The 20,217-nt window shown below is 38.1% G+C and overlaps 3 protein-coding genes and 1 long non-coding RNA gene across 8 annotated transcripts; 3 read left to right on the forward strand and 1 right to left on the reverse strand.

Moving 5' to 3' along the window:
* The first annotated feature begins 358 nt into the window (after window positions 1-358).
* On the forward strand, window positions 359-3,581 carry LOC126598897 (protein COBRA-like). Its single transcript, XM_050265273.1, has 6 exons — window positions 359-640; window positions 1,019-1,098; window positions 1,537-1,993; window positions 2,247-2,406; window positions 2,565-2,842; window positions 2,945-3,581. Exons 1-6 carry the CDS (start codon window positions 472-474, stop codon window positions 3,235-3,237), a joined length of 1,437 nt encoding a protein of 478 aa, XP_050121230.1. The 5' UTR covers window positions 359-471; the 3' UTR covers window positions 3,238-3,581.
* On the reverse strand, window positions 3,555-6,152 carry LOC126598898 (COBRA-like protein 4). The gene is made up of 6 exons (XM_050265274.1): window positions 5,897-6,152; window positions 5,439-5,518; window positions 4,769-5,225; window positions 4,527-4,674; window positions 4,162-4,439; window positions 3,555-4,065 (listed from the first exon to the last, which is right to left on the reverse strand). The coding sequence occupies exons 1-6, from the start codon at window positions 6,012-6,014 to the stop codon at window positions 3,770-3,772; spliced, it is 1,377 nt and encodes a 458-aa protein (XP_050121231.1). The 5' UTR covers window positions 6,015-6,152; the 3' UTR covers window positions 3,555-3,769.
* A 1,374-nt stretch (window positions 6,153-7,526) lies between these two features.
* LOC126598659 (uncharacterized) lies at window positions 7,527-12,010 on the forward strand. 5 transcript variants are annotated; one of them, XR_007614919.1, is made up of 4 exons: window positions 7,527-7,909; window positions 9,403-10,197; window positions 11,033-11,077; window positions 11,344-12,010. It is a non-coding gene; the product is annotated as an uncharacterized LOC126598659 (long non-coding RNA). The 5 variants fall into 5 exon arrangements; XR_007614917.1 differs by having other exon boundaries at window positions 9,403-11,077; XR_007614918.1 differs by having other exon boundaries at window positions 10,913-12,010.
* A 5,129-nt stretch (window positions 12,011-17,139) lies between these two features.
* On the forward strand, window positions 17,140-19,595 carry LOC126599808 (probable UDP-arabinopyranose mutase 1). Its single transcript, XM_050266258.1, has 4 exons — window positions 17,140-17,561; window positions 18,368-18,618; window positions 18,705-18,873; window positions 19,017-19,595. Exons 1-4 carry the CDS (start codon window positions 17,235-17,237, stop codon window positions 19,356-19,358), a joined length of 1,089 nt encoding a protein of 362 aa, XP_050122215.1. The 5' UTR covers window positions 17,140-17,234; the 3' UTR covers window positions 19,359-19,595.
* Window positions 19,596-20,217: the final 622 nt, after the last annotated feature.

Genomic DNA, 20,217 nt, shown 5'->3' on the forward strand with positions numbered 1-20,217 from the left:
TGATATAATATTATTTCTGCGTGAGCAAAATATATGGTGTAACGAGTTGTATATTTCTCTCTTACGATTTTTTTCATGCATTTTTTCCGTCAACTTTCATATGTTGACGCATAGAATTCTTGCATACAATTGACGTATATTCTTCTTTTCTTGTCTCTCATCCTATATTAGTTTTTCTTCGCACAAACTAATAAGAGACGTTTGAATAACGAGAGAATTTGAACTTAAACGCGAAGCTCTACGGTATATTTTGATTAGAGGAAAACTGCAAAGGGTAAAAATGGAATTTAAGCATGCATGTTGTGATGCATGTTGTGACACCGAGTCACCGACGATAAAACTTGAGTAACATTAAACAGCGAGTGATAGAGTGAGAGCTTCAAGGGCCACCAGCTCTGTGAAAAGAAAAGCCAGCCACATCCCCAGCTCTCTCTCTCTCTCTCTCTCTCTCTCTCTTTCTCTACATTTTCTATGCAGATCTTGAGAGCTAAATCAGAACATAAGCATCACTGTTACAAACTAAACCTGCATCAGAAAATGGAGCCGCAGTGCTTCTCAGCCGTTGGATCCATAGCCAAGCTCACCAGCTTCACCATTCTGCTCGCCTTCTTGCTTTCCTGCTTCACTTTTACTTCTACAGGTCAGTACTTCGTGCTCAAGTTTCCAAATTTAGCTTCTTTTTAGTGTTTTTCTTTGTTTCTGCTTGTGGGGTTTGGTTAACTTACCCGAAAACTTGTTTTTCGATTCGAAAGAATCCAACTTTCGAAGAAATCGTTGGAGGGTAGGTGAATCTTTTAGCGAAGTTTGAGATTTTGTGCTTGTTGTTTCTAAATTTGGAGTGGTGAAGCATTGAATGATTGATATTTCCTATTAAATTGGATATTTTTGTTGTTATATAGTAAAGCAGCTGTATAAATATCCAATTTGACTAATAAATCATGTACTTGCAATAAAGTCACTGTTATGGAGATTTTGAGGATTGATGAATTGAACTGCGTGTTGCTGGATGTTTGTGCAGAAGCCTACGATGCTCTTGATCCCACTGGGAATATAACGATTAAATGGGATGTCATCAGCTGGACTCCGGATGGTTATGTTGTAAGTATTGATGGGCAGAGGATTCCTTTGATGAGATCATGCTATACATTTACTAGATACTTTGAAAGCGGGCTATCGTTGAGTTTGGTTCGGCTTAAATTGTTGTTTCGGTTATACATCTGAAGTTTTTGAGTTAGATTTTAAGTGTTTTCAAAAGATGCAGTGGATAATTTGTTCAAATTCTGCACTGGATTTTATTGTTTGCTTGAAACTGAATTGAGAAGAAGAGATACTAGGTTTTGATTTAGAATTATCTTCCCATCTGTGTTAACATCAATAGTAACCTTGTTGGTATTTCTCCATATGTTGGAGAATCTGATTTAGTATTCCATTACCGATCATTTCCATTACCTCGAAGCTTGATTTTTCGGATATATAATCCTTTATTTGCCTTTTCCAGTGAATTTTCTGATACGAACTATATTTCTGAAATGGCAGGCAGTAGTTACCATGTTTAACTTCCAGCAGTATCGACATATACAAGCGCCAGGTTGGACTTTAGGATGGACATGGGCGAAAAAGGAAGTAATCTGGAGCATGGTGGGAGCACAAACAACAGAACAAGGGGATTGCTCAAAATACAAGGGGAATGTCCCACATTGCTGTAAAAAGGATCCCACAGTTGTAGATTTATTGCCTGGAACCCCATACAATCAGCAGATTGCAAACTGTTGCAAGGGGGGAGTCATGCAATCGTGGATTCAGGACCCACCCAATGCCATAAGTTCGTTTCAGGTCAGTGTTGGTGCTGCTGGAACAACTAACAAAACTGTCAGACTGCCGAAAAACTTCACATTGAGAGCACCGGGGCCTGGATATTCTTGTGGGATAGCAAAGATTGTTAAACCAACCAGATTTCTAACATCGGACAAAAGGAGATGGACCCAAGCAATGAGTAAGTTCAGAACCGCCTTATTTCCGTTCACACCAAGTAGAATAAATTTCGATTAGGGCTTTGGGTGAGTTGATTGCTAAGGCATTTAGAGTAGTTAAAGCGTATGAACAAAACAACTTTGTAGTTTAAGCTGCCTGCACTTAAAATGTTGTTCCTATTGAAAGATGCATTTCGACTGATGAGTATGGTATTAATACTTTAAACATGAAAGAATTTTCATGCTTTATCTAACCTCGATATCCTCTTGTGGCAGTGACCTGGAACGTTACATGCACGTACTCGCAGTTTCTAGCTCAAAAGACACCCACGTGTTGTGTTTCGCTCTCCTCCTTCTACAATGAAACCATAGTGAGCTGTCCCACTTGTGCCTGTGGCTGCCAGAACAACGCTACAGACCCAGGAAGCTGTGTAGAGTAAGTTCTCTAATTCATGTGTTTCTTGCATTTCTGAATATTGTTTTTCTATCGCCTACAAAACTTTCTCAAGTTTTTCAGTACGTTATTCATGTCCAAAGCCGGAGTTTGCAATAATAGTAAATAAAAAATCTTTCCTCTTTTGCTGATATTTGTAGGCCAAAGAATCCATACTTAGCTTCAGCTGTAGCTGGTTCCGGGAAATCTGCTAATACTCCTCTAGTCCAGTGTACCAGTCATATGTGTCCAATCCGAGTACATTGGCATGTTAAGCTCAATTACAAGGATTACTGGAGGGTGAAAGTCACAATTACAAATTTCAATTACAGAATGAACTACACGCTGTGGAATCTTGTCGTGCAACATCCAAACTTCGATAATTTGACCAAGATTTTCAGTTTCAATTACAAGTCATTGACTCCTTATGTTGGCTTAAGTAAGTCTTTTCTTTGCCCTTCATCAATTTTTGTGAAATACCTATCTGCAGTTCTTTTGACTTTTATTGACATAAAATTCGGTTATACTTCTGGTTGTGCAGATGATACGGCCATGTTGTGGGGAGTAAAGTTTTATAACGATTTCCTCTCGGAAGCTGGTCCACTTGGAAATGTGCAGTCAGAGCTCCTATTTCGAAAGGATACTTCAACTTTTACTTTTGAAAAGGGTTGGGCTTTCCCTCGAAGGATTTATTTCAACGGAGACAACTGCGTCATGCCACCTCCTGATGCCTACCCATGGTTGCCGAATGCTAGTCCCAAACGAATTATTAGCATACTTGGTCCAGTCATGACCGCCTTCGCATCTCTGGTAATCTTATTGGCTTATGCGTAGTGAGTATGTTCGGGCTAGGCGGCAAAGGCCATCAGTTTTATCAATACACTCTAGAATTTCCCATCAAGTTCAGGTTTCCCCAAGGCTTATGGGAAATCCAAGTGATGATGTCAAATGTATTAGTGCTGTGGCTTCTACAAGCAGTTCAGGTGCACTCCGGCTTGACTTTCGCTACAAAATTCTGTTTCGTTATCTGTTACACGTATTACATTTTTTCTTTGTCACCACTGTTTTTGTTCAAGTTTAGCTGTTGTGCGATTATTTAGAACAATCCAAAGTGAATATGTTGTTAGTGCTATATGATATTTCATAAGAAATTAAAGATGATGTACGAGTCTTGTTCATAGATTCCTGTTGAATTCCGAATCCACGTATCGTTTTACATACTACAGATCGAAAACAAGAATAAAATTGTGTCACAGACAGATATGGAAAAATTGTGTGAGATTATACGAATTCAGATATAGTTTACAATCTATACCGAATTATCGCACACAGGACCACATCTGTCGCTCTGACCTTCAAAAATTTATCAGGAAAGTGAAAGACATAGAGAAAACATTATCAGAAGCATGGAGGCTGCCTTTTGTAAGATTGAAATAGAGTTTACATGGCCGGAGTTAGGTAGAGACGGGTATGCATCCGGCGGGGGCAGCATGCATTCATCGCCATTGAAGTAAACTTTTCGAGGAAACGCCCATCCTTGCTTGAACGTGAAGGTATTCTGGTCCTTCTGCATAAGCACCTCAGACTGAATATTTCCTGATGGCCCAGCTTCCATTAGTAGGTCATTGTAAAACTTCATGCCGTAGAACATACCGGTGTCATCTGCAGATTACAGTCAATCACGCTCGAACATTAGGACGAAACTCAAAACTCTGAGAAAAAAGAAGCTTCAGAAGCTCGCGATCGTAAAACACTTACTGACGGATTGGTAGGGGACGAGGGGCTTGTAACCAAAGCTAAAGACTTGAGTGACGTTGTTGAGATTAGGATGCTGTACAACGAGCGTCCACTCTGTGTAGTTCATACGGTAGTTGAAATTGGTGACGGCCATCTTGACCCGCCAGTAGTCCTTATAGTTTTGCTTGACGTGCCAGTGTACTCGGATGGGGCACATATGATGCGTGCACTGAAGCAACGGCGAATTATCCTTTTTCGGTGTGTTTATTCCGGCCTTGTGTGCCAACTTTGAGTCACTCCTGTACGCATTGTAAAAGATTTGCATCCAGAAATTAGGTCAAGTGTGTGCAAATCTGGGTAATGTGGATAGGGTTATGGAGGCTTACATGACACAATTTTTTTTGTTGTGACAACCGCAAGCGCAAGACGGGCAAGGAACAATGGTTTCGTTGTAGAAAGACGAAAAGGAAACGCAGCAGCTTGGATTCTTGGAGGCTAGAAACTGCGAATAGGTGCACGTCACGTTCCATGTCACTGCATTACAAGGAAAATACATAGAAATTAGTAAGAGATACTTGAAAGATGAGAGAGTAGGAAGATCTTAGAAATATGAGTGAGGAAGTCTTACTAAGTGCTTGAGTCTTTCGCCGGCGATCAGCTGTGAGGAAGACTGTGGAAGGCACGACCTTTGCAGGGCCGCAAGTGTACCCTGGTCCGGGACCAAGCAAGGTGAAGTTTTTGGGCAGTTTCACCGTCTTGTTTGAAGTGCCGGCTTGCCCGACACTCACCTGGAAGCCAGAGACTGCTGCTGAGGGATCTTGTCCCCAAGACGCTAGGACGCCACCTTTGCAGCAATTAGAAAACTGCTGGTTGTAGGGAACTCCGGGAAGCAAGTCTACAACTGTTGGAGTTTTCTTGCAGCAATGTGGGATGGTTGCTTTGAATTTTGAACAGTCTCCTTGCTCTGTGGTTTGAGCTCCCACCATTGTCCAGATCACTTCCTTTTTCGCCCATGACCACCCGAGAGTCCAGCCCGGGCTTGGGATTTGCCGGTACATTTGAAAGTTGTTCATAGTCACTGCAGCCTAACATAATTAAATGATGGATAAGAATTTGATTTGTAAATTAATCAATTAGTCGCGATTTTCAAACTCTTAGTTTAGCTTCGGACACTCCGTATTCTGTATTTACAATTTATACACTCACAAGGGGAGCGTCAGAAGTTAGACTGGGAATGTGTAAATCGCTACTCTTAATCATGGACAAAAACAAAGTCACTTAAATGATAGAGATCTTACAACATAACCATCTGCTGTCCAAGACATAACATCCCATCTGATTGTTATATTTCCGGTTGGATCCAACGGATCATACGCCGCTAAAGATCACAAAACCGAAAGCAAACATCAGCAAACAAATAAATTAAGGGAAGTTTAACGAAAAGCATCTGGTACTGTTCACTTTAACGAAAAACCACATTTTTACACTAAAAAGTCAATCCTGGTACTATTCACTTTACCCTTTATTTTGTCCTTATCATTAAAACTCAAAGTTTTCAAGTCTTTTTCATTAGTTTTCCTTAAATTAGGGAAGTTTAACGAAAAGCATCTGGTACTGTTCACTTTAACGAAAAACCACATTTTTACACTAAAAAGTCAATCCTGGTACTATTCACTTTACCCTTTATTTTGTCCTTACCAATAACAGAGATAAAGGCCTGTTTCTTCAAATTAGATTTGTTATAAAAAAAACTTACCTGCAGGCGATAGTATCAAGCAATACAGCACAGCCAAGAATGTGAACTTCATCCAAGACCAAGAACAGCATGTGAGACAGATTTTGTGAGTTGGGTTGGCCTGGTTTTCGAATTCCATGGCCTCGGTTCACCAGATCACACGCTTTCCAGCGGCAGCGATGAGAGGATGAATGAATAGGAGACAAAGATATATGTAGGGTGTTAGAAAGGAAAAGGGAAGAGACTATATCAGTATTTGATATATTTTACATTCATACACACACACATATATATGTATATATTACCTTATTTAAATTGTTTATCTGCGACGTGTTTCTGCATCTTGAAGCAAGTTTTGGTGAAGAATAATTATGTGAAAAGCTGGCGGGAGAGTTCGAGAGACTCTGAAGACAACAGCACAACGGTCAGTTGTCTTTCCACACACTGTTGCTTCTTTAGGTCATATATCATATGAGCTCAAAAGCCTCCCATTTTTAGCCAAGAGAGCATGTTGTAAACTTGTAATTGGATTGCTTCAATTACAAGTCTTTTTTTTTTTTTCTTTTACTAACTTGTAGCCAACACCACTTCCACTTTCTGTGCTCGTGCTTGCACTTTCTGGCCTCCATCCAAATTCAATAATTTATATACATAGCTAATTAAACTCTCAAATTTAGGAAAACATGCAAGGATAAGACTTGTTAATAAACTTTTAACTAAAATGGTCCTCGTAGCATGAGCTTGTAGCTAAATAACGCATTAAAGTGATTGATTGTTTAAGCAAACTCTGGTGAAGTGAAGTGTGGTGGTCTTGTTTGGTTCACTTCGGTTGAGTTGCTTAAAAAAACCTTTTAATTAAAAAAAGAAATGGATGACACCAAACATCCATTCATATATCTCGTTTGTTTTAAATGCACTAAATACATCAAACAAAGAATATTGGACCGAATTGTACTATTGAAAGAATATTTGTTGCCTTGGTGAATCATATGATAGTGCTTAAGGGAAGGCTGAAATGCGTTTATAAGTTTTCCCGGTCCCTGAAAGGATTGATTGTCGTGGCTTGGCCACCAACTGGTCTTTTTTTTAAGAAGCTGACCTGCATGAGAAATTATGAACAAACATGTGTGTTGTTAAGGAGCTTAAACCAAGTTCACCTAGTGATTTTATTAGGTATTTTATGCAAATTTTGGAATGTTTCAACACAACAGCCCACCGTCAGCATAAGTGTAGGTCATATTTTTGGATCCATTCACGACAAATAAGAGATTTAATTTGAGTACTCCACAAGCATGATCTGTATTACCAAAAATGTAGATTATACCTGCAATCTTTGTACTTCTATGTTTGATGTGACTATCAATGGTATCTTGCGTTTCGAGGCAAGCTTGACACAACTAGTAAACTTCCCTTGTGAAAATGACCTACTACCTTTTCCCGCATGCCAAAATGTTATTCCAAACACAGGATGAGAAAGATAGAAAGATGGGATATACCTCCGATTACGCAGTAAAATCCCTCCAAAAAGACATGATCATTTAGGGAAAATTCTATCTACAACCTTCTGAACAGTTTATGTTGGATCTACAATGTATGTCGTACATTGATGTTAGGACAATTTAGTTTTTAAGGATCATACACGTTCCTAGGATTATAAACTCGATGATACAACTATCTAACTCGCATGAAAAGGCAATCTGAACAGTTTTCCGTCTAGAAATTACAATACTTACACTTGACAATGACTTTTGCATCTCTTTCTCTTCAATCCATCCTCCCCTGGATTAAAAAAAAAAAAAAAAAACGAAGCGTGGAATATAAGAAATCATTAGATTGGATTTTAAACTTTGGGACTGTTGGGTTTTCTAAATCAGACAGGGATTTTTCAACCTCTGCAGGTTTTGTTATATTAGGTACCCTCATGAAATTTTGATTAACCTGTAATACAATATGGTTAAAGTGACTTGTCCAAGTTTTCTGGTACAAGGCGCCGACGGTTTGGCTAATTGTGGTGTTAATCACCCGGGTTCATTGGTAGGATTCATGCCCTCCTTGTGCTGTTACTAATTATTCTCGTAATCTTTCTCGGCTTCCTTGTTGTAGGTTTGCTAGGAGTGGTTTTGTAGTTTATGTTGTCGTGCTTTGTTCCATTTTTTTCTTGGAGGGGTTTTGGTTTTCCGTTGCCCTTGCCCCCTGACTATGGTTTTTCTTTATTTTCTGCTTTAATGAGTTCTAATATGCAGCGTCAAGCAGTTCCGCTTTCTCTATCTCAAAAGTGCATTGTTGGAACTGGATTCAAAACGCCAAGTAGCTTTAGATTCCGAGGTTACCAACTTAATGCGATAATCGAACACGATGGAAAGATCATTTATACTGATATTTACAAGATCATTTTTCGGGAAATAGAGATACTCTAAACATTCCATCAGTTATGTTTGGATCTCCATATTATCCTCTGCGAGTATATGGGGGTCTTGTCTCTCTATACATTTGGATATAATTTTACACATTTGTTCAACTTTTCTGAACTTGATCACAACTCTACAGGCATATAGTGGCAGAGTTCACACACTCCCAATCTTTTCTTGTCCAATCCTTCCATTAGTTGTATTGATGAAGATGGAGCATCTTCAAAACCATCATTCGGATTTTTGGTCACGTCCTTAGTGACGGGAGCTGAAGAAGACTAGTAGTAGTGCTGAAAGCAAAAGGGTAGCTAGTGTAGACGATGGAATTGGATTTGAATTAGTAAAGTTGGGTAGGGATGGATATATATCAGGAAGGGGCATCTTGCATTCATCACCATTGAAGTAAATCATCAATGGAAATGCCCAACCTTGCTTCAATGTGAATTCCTTCGTGTTCTTTTGGAGAATAAGCTCTGATTCAACATGTCCATCGGTTCCAGCTTCCATTAGTAGGTTGTTAAGATTTTTTATGCCGTAAAACATGCCAGTGTCGTCTGTACATATTTGAAGTGAAACAGATTGAGAAAAAATGAATAGTACTAAAGGTCGTATCCAGTGCACAAGGCTCCCACTTTACGCAGGGTCTAGGAGAGGTGAATGTCGGCTAGCCTTACCCCCATTTATGAATAGTACTAATGTACAAATATTGTAGTTCCGTTGTAAACTTACTTGTGTTGTAGTGAATGAGTGGCTTATAGAAAAAGCTTGAAACATTAGCAAGTTTATTGAGATTTGGATGCTGAGCAACAAGAGTCCATTGTGTATAATTCATCCGGTACTTGAAGTTTGCGACGGCAATCCTCACGCGCCAATACGCTCGGTAGTTAGCCTTCACATGCCAATGGACTCGAATTGGGCACATGTGATCTGTGCATTTTAAGATTGATGCATTTCTCTGAACTACGGTTTTCAAACTTACGACACTTGAAGGATCATTGTCCCTGCATATGTTCTAATGTTAGAGGACAGATAATATAAACTTACAAGTATCGAAATTGATTAGGCTAAGAAAGTTGTGGGTACGAGAGTACTGACGCGCAGTTATTCTTATTTTGACAGCCACAAGCACAATACGGACAGGGAGTGATCATCGGGTTGTAAAAAGATGACAGAGAGACACAACAAGTAGGGTTCTGGGATGCCAGCACTTGCGAGTAACTACAGGTTAAACTCCATGTCACTGCCAAAAAGGGAACACGATATTTACATGTTAGAGAGGCGTACCGTTTCTTATTTTGCTGTCGAAGCAATTTATAAACCACATGCTGAAACATATGAAATCAAAGGCCACTAGTTGAAACGCTATTGCATGTACATGCGAAGATATGATCAAAAGATGGAATGTGACACTTTGGGCACATTTTGTTCGAACGGTAAAACTTACTCATTGCTCGAGTCTTACGCAGACCATCAGCCGAGTAGGAGACTGAGGGTGGCACAATGGTTGCAGCACTGCAGGTATACCCCGGCCCAGGACCAAGCAGGAAAAAATTCTTGGGTGGTCTTACTGTTTTATTCGAGGTACCTGAATGCCCGACACTCAGCTGAAATGCCGAGACAGCAGCTGAGGGGTCTTGTCCAAGTGATTCCAACACACCACCCTTGCAGCAATCAGAAAATCTTTGGTTGTATGGAACCGTAGGAGGCAAGTCAACAACTGAAGGAATTTTTGAGCAGCTGTGTGGAATATTTCCTTTGAACTTGGAGCAGTATCCTTGATCAGTGGCTTGAGCTCCCGCCATGGACCAGATCACCTCCTTTTTAGCCCATGTCCATCCTAAGGTCAACCCTGGGCTCGTGACGGGGCGGTACATTTGGTTGTTGCTTATTGTCACTGCAGCCTGCGTAATCAAGGTAATATTAATAAGCATTTGTTTTAATTAACTTTTTGGAGATTCTAAATGCTTGAATATTTGCATTAATTAGAGCTTAATCAAAACTTAAGATAAACAAAATTCTAAGAAAATTAATAAACAAATAAGATTACAAAGTTGACCTTATACAAAATGGCTGGCATTGATTTGAATCATTTCTGTGTACTTTTTCGACAATTTTGGAGGAATATTCATTGGACATGATACTTTTTTCATATTTTATACTTGTTGAATTTATTAATTGTTAGGGTTACTCGAAGTGTTCAAACCAAAAACACAACAAAAAAGATGTTTTACAAGTTCTTGTGGCACTCACCACATAGCCATCAGAAGTCCAAGAAACAACATCCCATCTGATGTTTATGCTCCCTTTTGGATCAAACGGATCATAAGCCACTACAAACATGACCGGAACGAAAAAAAAGGCAAATTAGAACAAGCAACGATGCTTAATCAAGGAATCATATTCCTAATTAGAGTTCTAATTACAGTTAAAAATCTCACCTGCATAAGAAAATATTGTGAAACACACGACAGATGCAAACAATGTGCTTTTACACTTCCTAATCTCCATGGATTAACTTCCAGTATGCTGCCTAGGGTTTTTTGTACAACGTATTTGGTACGATATGATTGTCGAAATGTCAGTATTTATAAGCAACTAAGCTCAAACCAAATACTATATCTTGTGCTAGGGTTTTTACAGATGTCATGTTCTCATGTACTTGATTGCGACAAAAGTATATGTATATGAGGAATGTATATACTTCTGCAATATATAAAAATTTAAAGGCATGGAAGATTCCTTGTTGCAGCAACATTGATCCTGCCGGCCGGCGAAGGTGGGCGCAGACGATGAGGTGATCTTCCCATTTTTTCTGTGTTTATAACCAATCACTTAAGACGTCTGATCAGGTTTAAGATGATAAGCTGCTGATTAATGTTATAATTAGATACAAAATTGCTCATATTTTATACCAAGTTTAACTAGGTCAACCAAGCCCCTATGTTTTTAAGCAAGAAAAGTCAACTTCCTGCATCTATCAAGAGTATTGCTTAGATCAGAAAAATATTGGTCAAATAATTTAACGTTTTCTCCTTGTCCCTTATTCTCTTTACATTGCAGGATCTACAGTACGAGTATCTGCAGCTGAGGCCAAAATTAAATAATATTCAGGTGCTTTTTGGAAGCAGAAAATTGCTTTTAATTCACCAACCTACCAGTGCTTTTTGGAGACAAAGCAGTAGATTGCACAAGCTTCTTGCCAAATGCTGACTGTGACCTGCATAACTAATTAATTTCAGCTTTTTCATACTATTTTTTTGGTCTTTTTTCATCTATGTTCATCTATCCACGTTTTCTAAAACCATGTTAAGTGGCATCTTCTTGGAACATGATGTGCTTTGCCTAAAAGACATTTGTTTATCATCAAATCTGCAGATAGTTTGAGATTTGAACAGTGCTTGGAGTTGAAATGGAGGGACGGGCGGTGGGTCTTCGGGTTTGAGTGTGGACGTTATACGTCCTACTCCAAGAAGCTAATATCGCTTATTTTTCATATTTTTATTTATAAAACAAACAAAATTCAGACTGCTAAGATGAAGTTATATATGAAATTATGAATAGTGAGTAAAGTTGATGAAACGTATACATTGTGTACTAAATATTTGGTGATTAGAATGGTAGGGTACGTTGGCATAAATGATTACCAACTGCAAGGAACAATCACTTTGTGCACAATAAATACTAAATAGAAGAGACTCCGTTTAATTAGAGCAACTCTTATTCTGAAGTACTGAGAGTTTATACAAGATGTCTACAAATGACGTGGTTGGACACTTCTACCTAAATTTTTCTCCAAACCGTAGTAACGTTGTAGTATTGAATTTACCTTCTCCTGGGACCCTCTTAAATAGTCATTTTGCCATATCCCATGATTCCCATCTGGTTGTCTGCATATATAGTTGAACACAAACACCATATTTACAAAAAAACTCTAAGAACACAAGCAAAATTGATTTGGACTGGGCTTTCCAGTCTCCTCTCGGCCACCCAGGGCCTTAGAATTGTAAAAGAAAAGGCCTAATGACATTGGTGGTTGGTGGGTTGGGTTAGAAGCTCGACTAATATGGGCTTTCATGGTTGGATTTTATGCTCTTCTAAACTTGTGGAAAAGGCCTTAATAAGTTCAATTTGATTGTTTTTGTTGAAAATTGTAATCCACTTTGAAAACTTGAAAATTTTAAATTACAACTTTTTATGATAAAGCTCAATATCTATCTAATTGTGCAGAGTGTTAAGTTAGAACAATATCAGTGTAATTAGTAGTAAGTTATTAACCCGACTATAAAATCTTTACAGTTTTTATGCAAGCGATATTTAAATGAGAGAATAAGAGACACAGGACATCTGGAGATATTTCATTGGTGAAAGAAAAAAGAATTTGATTAATCAAATCTCGATGGGATCTAACTAGTATAGTTAGAGAGACAAATGATGAATCAAAAGTAGATTAGTGGGAGTTTCCCATATTCCCATTTGTTTTATAGCAAAAGCAATCATGCTTGCCATAATCTAACTTTTTTTTAAAATTAATCCCAATGATATTCATATACCCATTTTTATTTCTTACATACATCTCTTAATTTTCAATCATCGAACTGCATGAATTGAAAAAAATCAATAACAAAAAATTAATAAGAGTACATTAAAGATAAAAACAAGCATGTAACTAACACCGTCCATACACAAATGGTAACAAAACCACAAAAAATTATAGAAAAAAGGGATCAGGATCCTCTCCTGAGCTAAGGGTGAGGATCCTCCTGAGTAAGCCCATCGGGCCGTTCAAATTTTATCCAACGGTTACAGTTATTATAACTTTTAAAGGGACCTCCTGCTTGCAACTGTTGGATAAAATTTGAACTGCCCGATGGGCTTGCTCAGAAGGATCCTCACCCTTAGCTCAAGAGAGGATCCTGATCCAAAAAAAAAAAGGGAGTTTTAATGAAACACTCATAGTATTGTTCACTTTTAACGTTAAGGATATTTTAACTCTAAAAAGTTACTTCTAGTACTATCTACTTACAACATTTTTTTATCATTTTAGTTAAAACTCAAAATTTTCAATATATTTTCAATAGTTTTCGTATAAAAAATGAAAGGGGGTTGTATTTGTAATTTTGTATATGTTCGTTGGCAGGAAGTGGGCACCAGTTGGCATGTCGGTGGTATTTTAACAAATTTTCAACTACAGAAGAACATGTTCGCTCACGTTACAGCAAGTAAAAACCTCCCCACCTCACGTCGCCAATCCCGATGAGCTTCTATTTCTCTAATATCTAACTCCCTGACGACATGTCGTGCACTTCTACTTATTCTATAGTTTCTAGATTACCTAGGACTACTCTATAACTTGTAAGAGTAATTTTCATAACACTAGCGTTCTGTACTAATAATACAATAGTATATGTCATTTTTATGACACGTTTTTATTTGTTGTAAGAGTTTTTAGTTCAAAGTGATTAAAAATATTTATCTTTATACCCGAGATACTAAGTTCGACTCTCCCTTTTTCACTATCACTTGTATTAAAATAGAAAATCATTTCTCTGTTGTACTCAGCTGTGGTAGTGTGGTGGTGGTATTTCTAGGGATGGGATTCTCTTCGGATCTTACATTTTAGAGCCGGCAGACTATTCAATTTAAATTATGTGGTCTTTCATTTCACTTACCCACCTCACATTCAATCGCTCTCTAACACCCAAAAATCTCCCTTGAACGATCTAGATTGCTCGGTCCATGAATTTCAATTCTCAAGTTCCAATATAATCTATAATTTAAAAGGATGTGTGTGGCGATCGTGGGTTATTGCTTTTCCTCATCATTGCTGGAAGGGTGGATTTTGTTCTAAATTTTGAAGATTTTATGTGCATGAAATGAAACCCTAGAGAGTAGAGACCGAATTTTTGTAAGGTGGGGTGTTTGCTTTTCTGGTAAAGTTTGGTATGGTGCATTTACTATGTACCACCGCTACCTATTTACCTATTAAAATGAAGGTCAAATCAAACCGTAACTAAGAATTTGTTAGGGTTGTTTATCGAAATAATCTCATGTTATACAACTAACATACGTTATATGAACGGATTATACATTAATAGTACTACTATACTTTAAATTATGAATTCTCCATTTGTTCGTATAAGATTGTTTAGACGGTTACTATCGTGTGACAATATCAACTAGCATTTGGTCTGAAAGTAGTTGTCTTCTCTTAATTGGAAGCTCTCTCAAGTTCAACTCACAAAGATAAAAGAGGAAAATGAATACTTATGATAGGTTTGATATTTAATTAGGCGCGGTGCGTGGTTAGCCTAGTTGTAGTGGTTTAGTGTTGTTGTGAGCATATAATGTTAACCCAACTATAAATTGTACCGAATTCACACAAATATATTTATTGCTCTTATATTTATATAAATCGAACATGAGACCTTTTTCAACTAAATACTGCTAAACCAACTAATAACGTGCATGATCCACTAGTAATTTCAAAAACCATTGATTTGGAGTAGACCAAAATGACCAAACTATACCAAATAAATCCCACATTTCAACTTTGGGATCAACCCTTTTCAAAGAGGGGTAAACGGGTAAGAAGATGGTGAAATTCTACAAAACTGTGCAGTAAATGAAAGAGACAACTGGGGACCATCTCACTCAATACTCGAAGAAATTTTTTAATGTGTCCGAAACACGAATGATACACTACTTATTACTGTCTACACTAAAAGGGTGAGGAGTGGGTTAGTCTCATAATGTGCTAGCAATAATATGAATCAAATTCGCATTTAACGAAAATCGAACCTAGGATTTCTCACTTACAAGTGAATAATAATACCACTTGACCAGACAAGTATCTCATTACTTGCATAATGACATGTGGTGTACCACTTCGTATTTCAGACATACTGAAAAAATCTATCAATACTTGACCCTCAAAGAGTGAGCTTTTTTTGTTTGACGATGACACGATCCAGTACACCAAGTGTAATAGTATAATTATATAAAACTAAAAAAAAATTATAATCAATTATATTATGATACTTAATGTATCGAACCGTATTTCCGACACATCAAAATATCTTTATGTTACAAGTTCGAGATCTGCGGCAAAGGGGTTGGATCCAGTGTTCCTATTACTCAAAGTAGTGAAAGTGTCGGTCGGGAACACGTCGGGCTGGGGACGTGGCGGCGTCCTAATGGGTTCGGGAGTTGGGATTCCACAAGGACAAACGAGAAATTGACATTTGAAGGGAGGAGAGAAATGTCCAAAGATGCAAGAGCCGCCGGCGACTTTGAAGGAGTCGCCTACCCAATGCCACCGGGGCCGGTGGGGTTTCCCCAAATTAAACTCTTGTGCTTGTTTTTGCCAACGATCCCCGTAATTTAAGCTACTTTGATGTGATTGTACGTCAAAGTGTTACAAGAATTTAGAATTGACTATGATTCAAAGCGTGTTGATAATGTTCCATAGAAAAAGTAGAAAATCACTTTTGTTTTGTAAAAGCATTTGAACGGGTTTGTTAATTCTGAAATTTTAAGGCTCGTTTAGAAGTATTTTTAAAATGACTGAAAGCGCTTTTAGAAAAAATGTTTCTGGATTCCGAAATTACTTGAAGAGCACTTCAAATGATTTTCAAAGTTTCACTTGCGTTTTTACTAACGATTGGCTCCAAAATATTTTTATCAAAAGTGTTTTTAGTCAATTTAAAAACAATTTCAAATGAGCTTTTAATTATAGAATTTTTTTTTCAAAAATAGAAAAATTAACATCCAACAATTAAAAGTCCGAAATATCCCCAAAGGCACTAGAGAATTTTGTTGTAAAATTTCTTGAATATTGTTAATATGAAAAATTGGAAATTACATTAGATAATATGTCAAGTGGATTGTTTACAACTTTATTTGTAGGTTTATTGTCGTCTGACTAATCACACGATGAAATAGATAGACACATAGTTGTAGACAGTTAGTGACACTTAAGAATATCTTTTTTTTTTTTGAACAAACGATATTATCTACACTAAGAGGGAGGGAAGTGGGCTTAACCTCACAATGCACTAGCAATAATATGGTTCAAATTCGCATTTGACAAGAATCGAACATAAAACATCTTACTTACAAGTAAATAGGAGTACTACTAAACCGTAGTACTAAGTGGCAACACTTAAGAGTATCTCTTTGTCATACACAATTAATGATATTCAAGAATATGTCCAAACTTACTCTCAATATAATTCCATTAATTTTTTTCTTAAAAATTTATCCATGTTATTTTATTAAATAAAGGCCTACAACATTAATAGAAGAAAATCCCTAAGATCTGGAAGTACATTAAGAGAGACATTTATTAGAAGAAAAAAACTTAGTAAATTACACTATGATTGTTATTTTGCCTTTTTACTCTTCTACCAATTACATTTTAAATTCTAATTTTCTGTGCTCATTTTGTTTGTGGCCGGTTTTTATTATTGATTGACACATGTTTATAAACTTAACTCTCATTTACTTTATTATCATAATTTTAATACGTGTCAATCAATAATAGAAGCCACACACATAATGAGTAAAGAATATTTCATCCCTCTCATTTGACCCATTAAGAATTGGAATTTGACCAAATCTACTTCTCTCCAACATTTCAAATCCCACTTGAATTCTCTTCGAATTTTCACAATACCAAAACAAGTATTTCCTTCACTTCTAAATCCCACATAATCTCAAATTATGGTAACCTAATCAAAATCCTTACAAATTTGTAATTGTAATTACAAACTGTAAATTCTAATGCACCTCTCCTCCCTCTTCGCACGTGTCGCCCGTTTCTTCGCACGTGTCAACAAGCCTTCAAATAGTTCAAATACAGGCGCATCTCCCACACTCCCAACCCAACGCTCTCTCTGAACTCCAACCCATCTCTCCCTCTCTCCCTCCGTCGCTGAGAAGCAGCTGCAGCCATGGCGGAGTACAGCAAGGTCGCCCCGACCCCTCTGCTGAAAGACGAGCTCGACATCGTCATCCCCACCATCCGAAACCTTGATTTCCTCGAGATGTGGAGGCCCTTCTTCCAGCAGTACCACCTCATCATCGTCCAGGACGGTGACCCGTCGAAGGTGATAAAGGTCCCGGAAGGCTTCGATTACGAGCTTTACAACCGCAACGACATCAACCGGATTCTGGGTCCCAAGGCGTCCTGCATCTCCTTCAAGGACTCTGCTTGCAGATGCTTCGGGTACATGGTCTCCAAGAAGAAGTACATCTTCACCATCGACGACGATTGCTTTGTAAGTATCGGTTTCGAAAACTCGGGATCTTAATTGGGGCTGTTTTGGATGTGGGATTTGATTTTTGAGTTGAAAAGCTTGGATCTTGGTGGGTTTTGGGATATGGGTTTTGTTAGATCTTGTAGTTCAATTGAATTTCGATTCGACTCGAATTGACTAGTCTGTGCTGAAATTATGTTGCTTTTGTTGCTTAGATCTGTTTCTGTTGCTAATGTTTGACTTATGCTCTTCGTTTATTATCTTAATATGCATTACCTGCTTTGATATGTGTTTCTTTTGAGTTATATGTTAATATCTGAGTTTCTTTTGGATGGATCTGTTTCTTACCATGAGTTCTTTCAGTTGGTAAACTTAATGTCTTGTGCAGAGATGGGTTTGTTTAGTCATTGTCTTCTGATCTGGTTTCGGTGAGAGCATGTCAATTTAATTGCGCTATTATGATAGCAAAGCTTTTGAATGATAGGTTGACAATTGAGTTTCGATTCGTTTGCGTAAATCTTAATGGTTCAGCGCTAGGCCAATTGATATATTGTTACCACATTCACAGATCTCCACCCTGCACCCTATTCAGATTACTTTCGGATTTACACTTCATAGTTTCAGGCTATATATCTTGATTAAGTTGGCAATGTTGGATTTTGGTTTCACTTATCCGAACTTTGAGTGGTCAATGATCCTTGTTTTGAAACCATTGATGAAATTAGCAGTTATTGTGGTGCGAATGTGTTTCAGCTTTCATCGGTATGTACAATTTTGTGAAACTGTGGTGTTCTAACTGAAGTATGGTACTCTTTGTGAAAATGCAGGTTGCTAAGGATCCTTCTGGCAAAGATATCAATGCCCTTGAGCAGCATATCAAGAACCTTCTGTCTCCATCAACTCCATTTTTCTTCAACACCCTGTACGACCCATACCGTGAAGGGGCAGATTTCGTTCGTGGATACCCCTTCAGTCTGCGTGAAGGTATCCCAACTGCTGTTTCTCACGGCCTCTGGCTCAACATTCCGGATTATGATGCTCCCACCCAGCTTGTTAAGCCTCTAGAGAGAAACACCAGGTACAATGTTCTGCCATTTTCCATCCATAAATTTTGTATGTGAGTTTATAAAATACTTGCTGACTATAATGTCGCCGTGTTTTCAGGTTTGTGGATGCAGTCCTGACCATTCCCAAGGGAACTCTCTTTCCCATGTGCGGCATGAATCTGGCATTCAACCGTGAGTTGATTGGACCTGCTATGTATTTCGGACTCATGGGTGATGGTCAGCCAATCGGGCGCTACGACGACATGTGGGCTGGCTGGTGCATGAAGGTATCTCTCTCAAAATGACTTTAGAGCCCATAAATATGTATAGTCCTTTGTTATTACATTGCAATGATTTCGAAATCAAAACACCCTGCCTTGTGTTTTCGAATTGTAGTGGCTCACATGAGTTGTCATTGTTGGATTTACAGGTTATCTGTGACCACTTGGGGTTGGGAGTGAAGACAGGATTGCCCTACATCTGGCATAGCAAGGCAAGCAACCCATTTGTGAACCTTAAGAAGGAATACAAAGGAATCTACTGGCAAGAGGAGTTGATCCCCTTTTTCCAGTCCGCCACCATCCCAAAGGACTGCACCACCGTCCAGGGCTGCTACCTTGAACTCTCCAAGCAAGTCAAGGCCAAACTCGGCAAGGTCGATGACTACTTCATCAAGCTTGCAGATGCCATGGTCACATGGGTCGAAGCATGGGATGAGTTGAACCCAGTCGAAGGAAAGGCTGTCGAGGCCAACGGAGTTGTTCCGAAATAGGGTTGGTTTCGATATTCAGTCATAGGGTTGGTTTGTAATCTGATCGTCATCTTTTCCGAGCTTTTGGTTTCGAGCTAGGGGAGTATTTATCTCGCAGGTCGGAGAAGATATTTTCGTGTTTAGTTCTATGAGCTTAGAACAATAATTTGATGACGGATTTGTATTTCCATTATACATTTGAAAGTGTTAGCTAATTTATTCGATTCAACGACGACTCAGTGACAGTTTTGTTGGTTATACTGTTTGTTTTCTCTCTTTCGTTCTGTCCGACGTAATCTAGGGCAATTGACCAGGACAGTGTGTCCGTCTTTTTACACACAAATTTGAATCTCTCTTTCCCGTAAATTAGAATAAGTTCAATAGTTTTTTGTTTCTTTCGTTTGCGGACTTTTCGAGCCTCATTCCCGGCATCTAAAATGCTAAAGAATGAGTTGGCAGACTTCATTACTAGTGGGTGTAATGATATTTTAGAAAATAAAGCCGTTTGGAACTTTGGTACATTGGTCAAACATCAAGTACGGAATTTGGTAAACAAGTGGAGTTGTTTAAAGTTTGAACTTCGAAGGTATCTACTTCGGGGTTTTTAACCATCAGATATTTTGTTAAAAATATAAAAACTAAGATTCAACGGTTAAAATATCCGAACTACTATAGAATTTTTGGAAATTGCAATCTTTCACTAGTTCTTTTTCAAGGTTTTAAGGCATCACATCGATGTTAAGTTTGGTAGTATGTGTGACTTTTATTAATGTCGGTTGTGATGCCCAGGAATATAAACGATAAGGTTTTGAGTACAGTTGTCAAACGCAATGGATCATACACAAATGAGAAAATACATGTAGCACTTGAATTACATTAT

The sequence above is a fragment of the Malus sylvestris genome, chromosome 14, assembly GCF_916048215.2.
Source record: "Malus sylvestris chromosome 14, drMalSylv7.2, whole genome shotgun sequence".
NCBI lineage: Eukaryota > Viridiplantae > Streptophyta > Magnoliopsida > Rosales > Rosaceae > Malus > Malus sylvestris.

Coding starts and splice junctions, on each gene's coding strand:
- LOC126598897 (XM_050265273.1), top strand. CDS start 472: ATGCAGATCTTGAGAGCTAAATCAGAACATAAGCATCACTGTTACAAA. Junction 641..1,018: donor CTTCACTTTTACTTCTACAG/GTCAGTACTTCG, acceptor ATGTTTGTGCAG/AAGCCTACGATGCTCTTGAT. Junction 2,843..2,944: donor GACTCCTTATGTTGGCTTAA/GTAAGTCTTTTC, acceptor CTGGTTGTGCAG/ATGATACGGCCATGTTGTGG.
- LOC126598898 (XM_050265274.1), bottom strand. CDS start 6,014: ATGGAATTCGAAAACCAGGCCAACCCAACTCACAAAATCTGTCTCACA. Junction 5,226..5,438: donor GGACAGCAGATGGTTATGTT/GTAAGATCTCTA, acceptor TAATTATGTTAG/GCTGCAGTGACTATGAACAA. Junction 4,440..4,526: donor AACAAAAAAAATTGTGTCAT/GTAAGCCTCCAT, acceptor CAATGCGTACAG/GAGTGACTCAAAGTTGGCAC.
- LOC126599808 (XM_050266258.1), top strand. CDS start 17,235: ATGGCGGAGTACAGCAAGGTCGCCCCGACCCCTCTGCTGAAAGACGAG. Junction 17,562..18,367: donor CCATCGACGACGATTGCTTT/GTAAGTATCGGT, acceptor GTGAAAATGCAG/GTTGCTAAGGATCCTTCTGG. Junction 18,874..19,016: donor GGGCTGGCTGGTGCATGAAG/GTATCTCTCTCA, acceptor TTGGATTTACAG/GTTATCTGTGACCACTTGGG.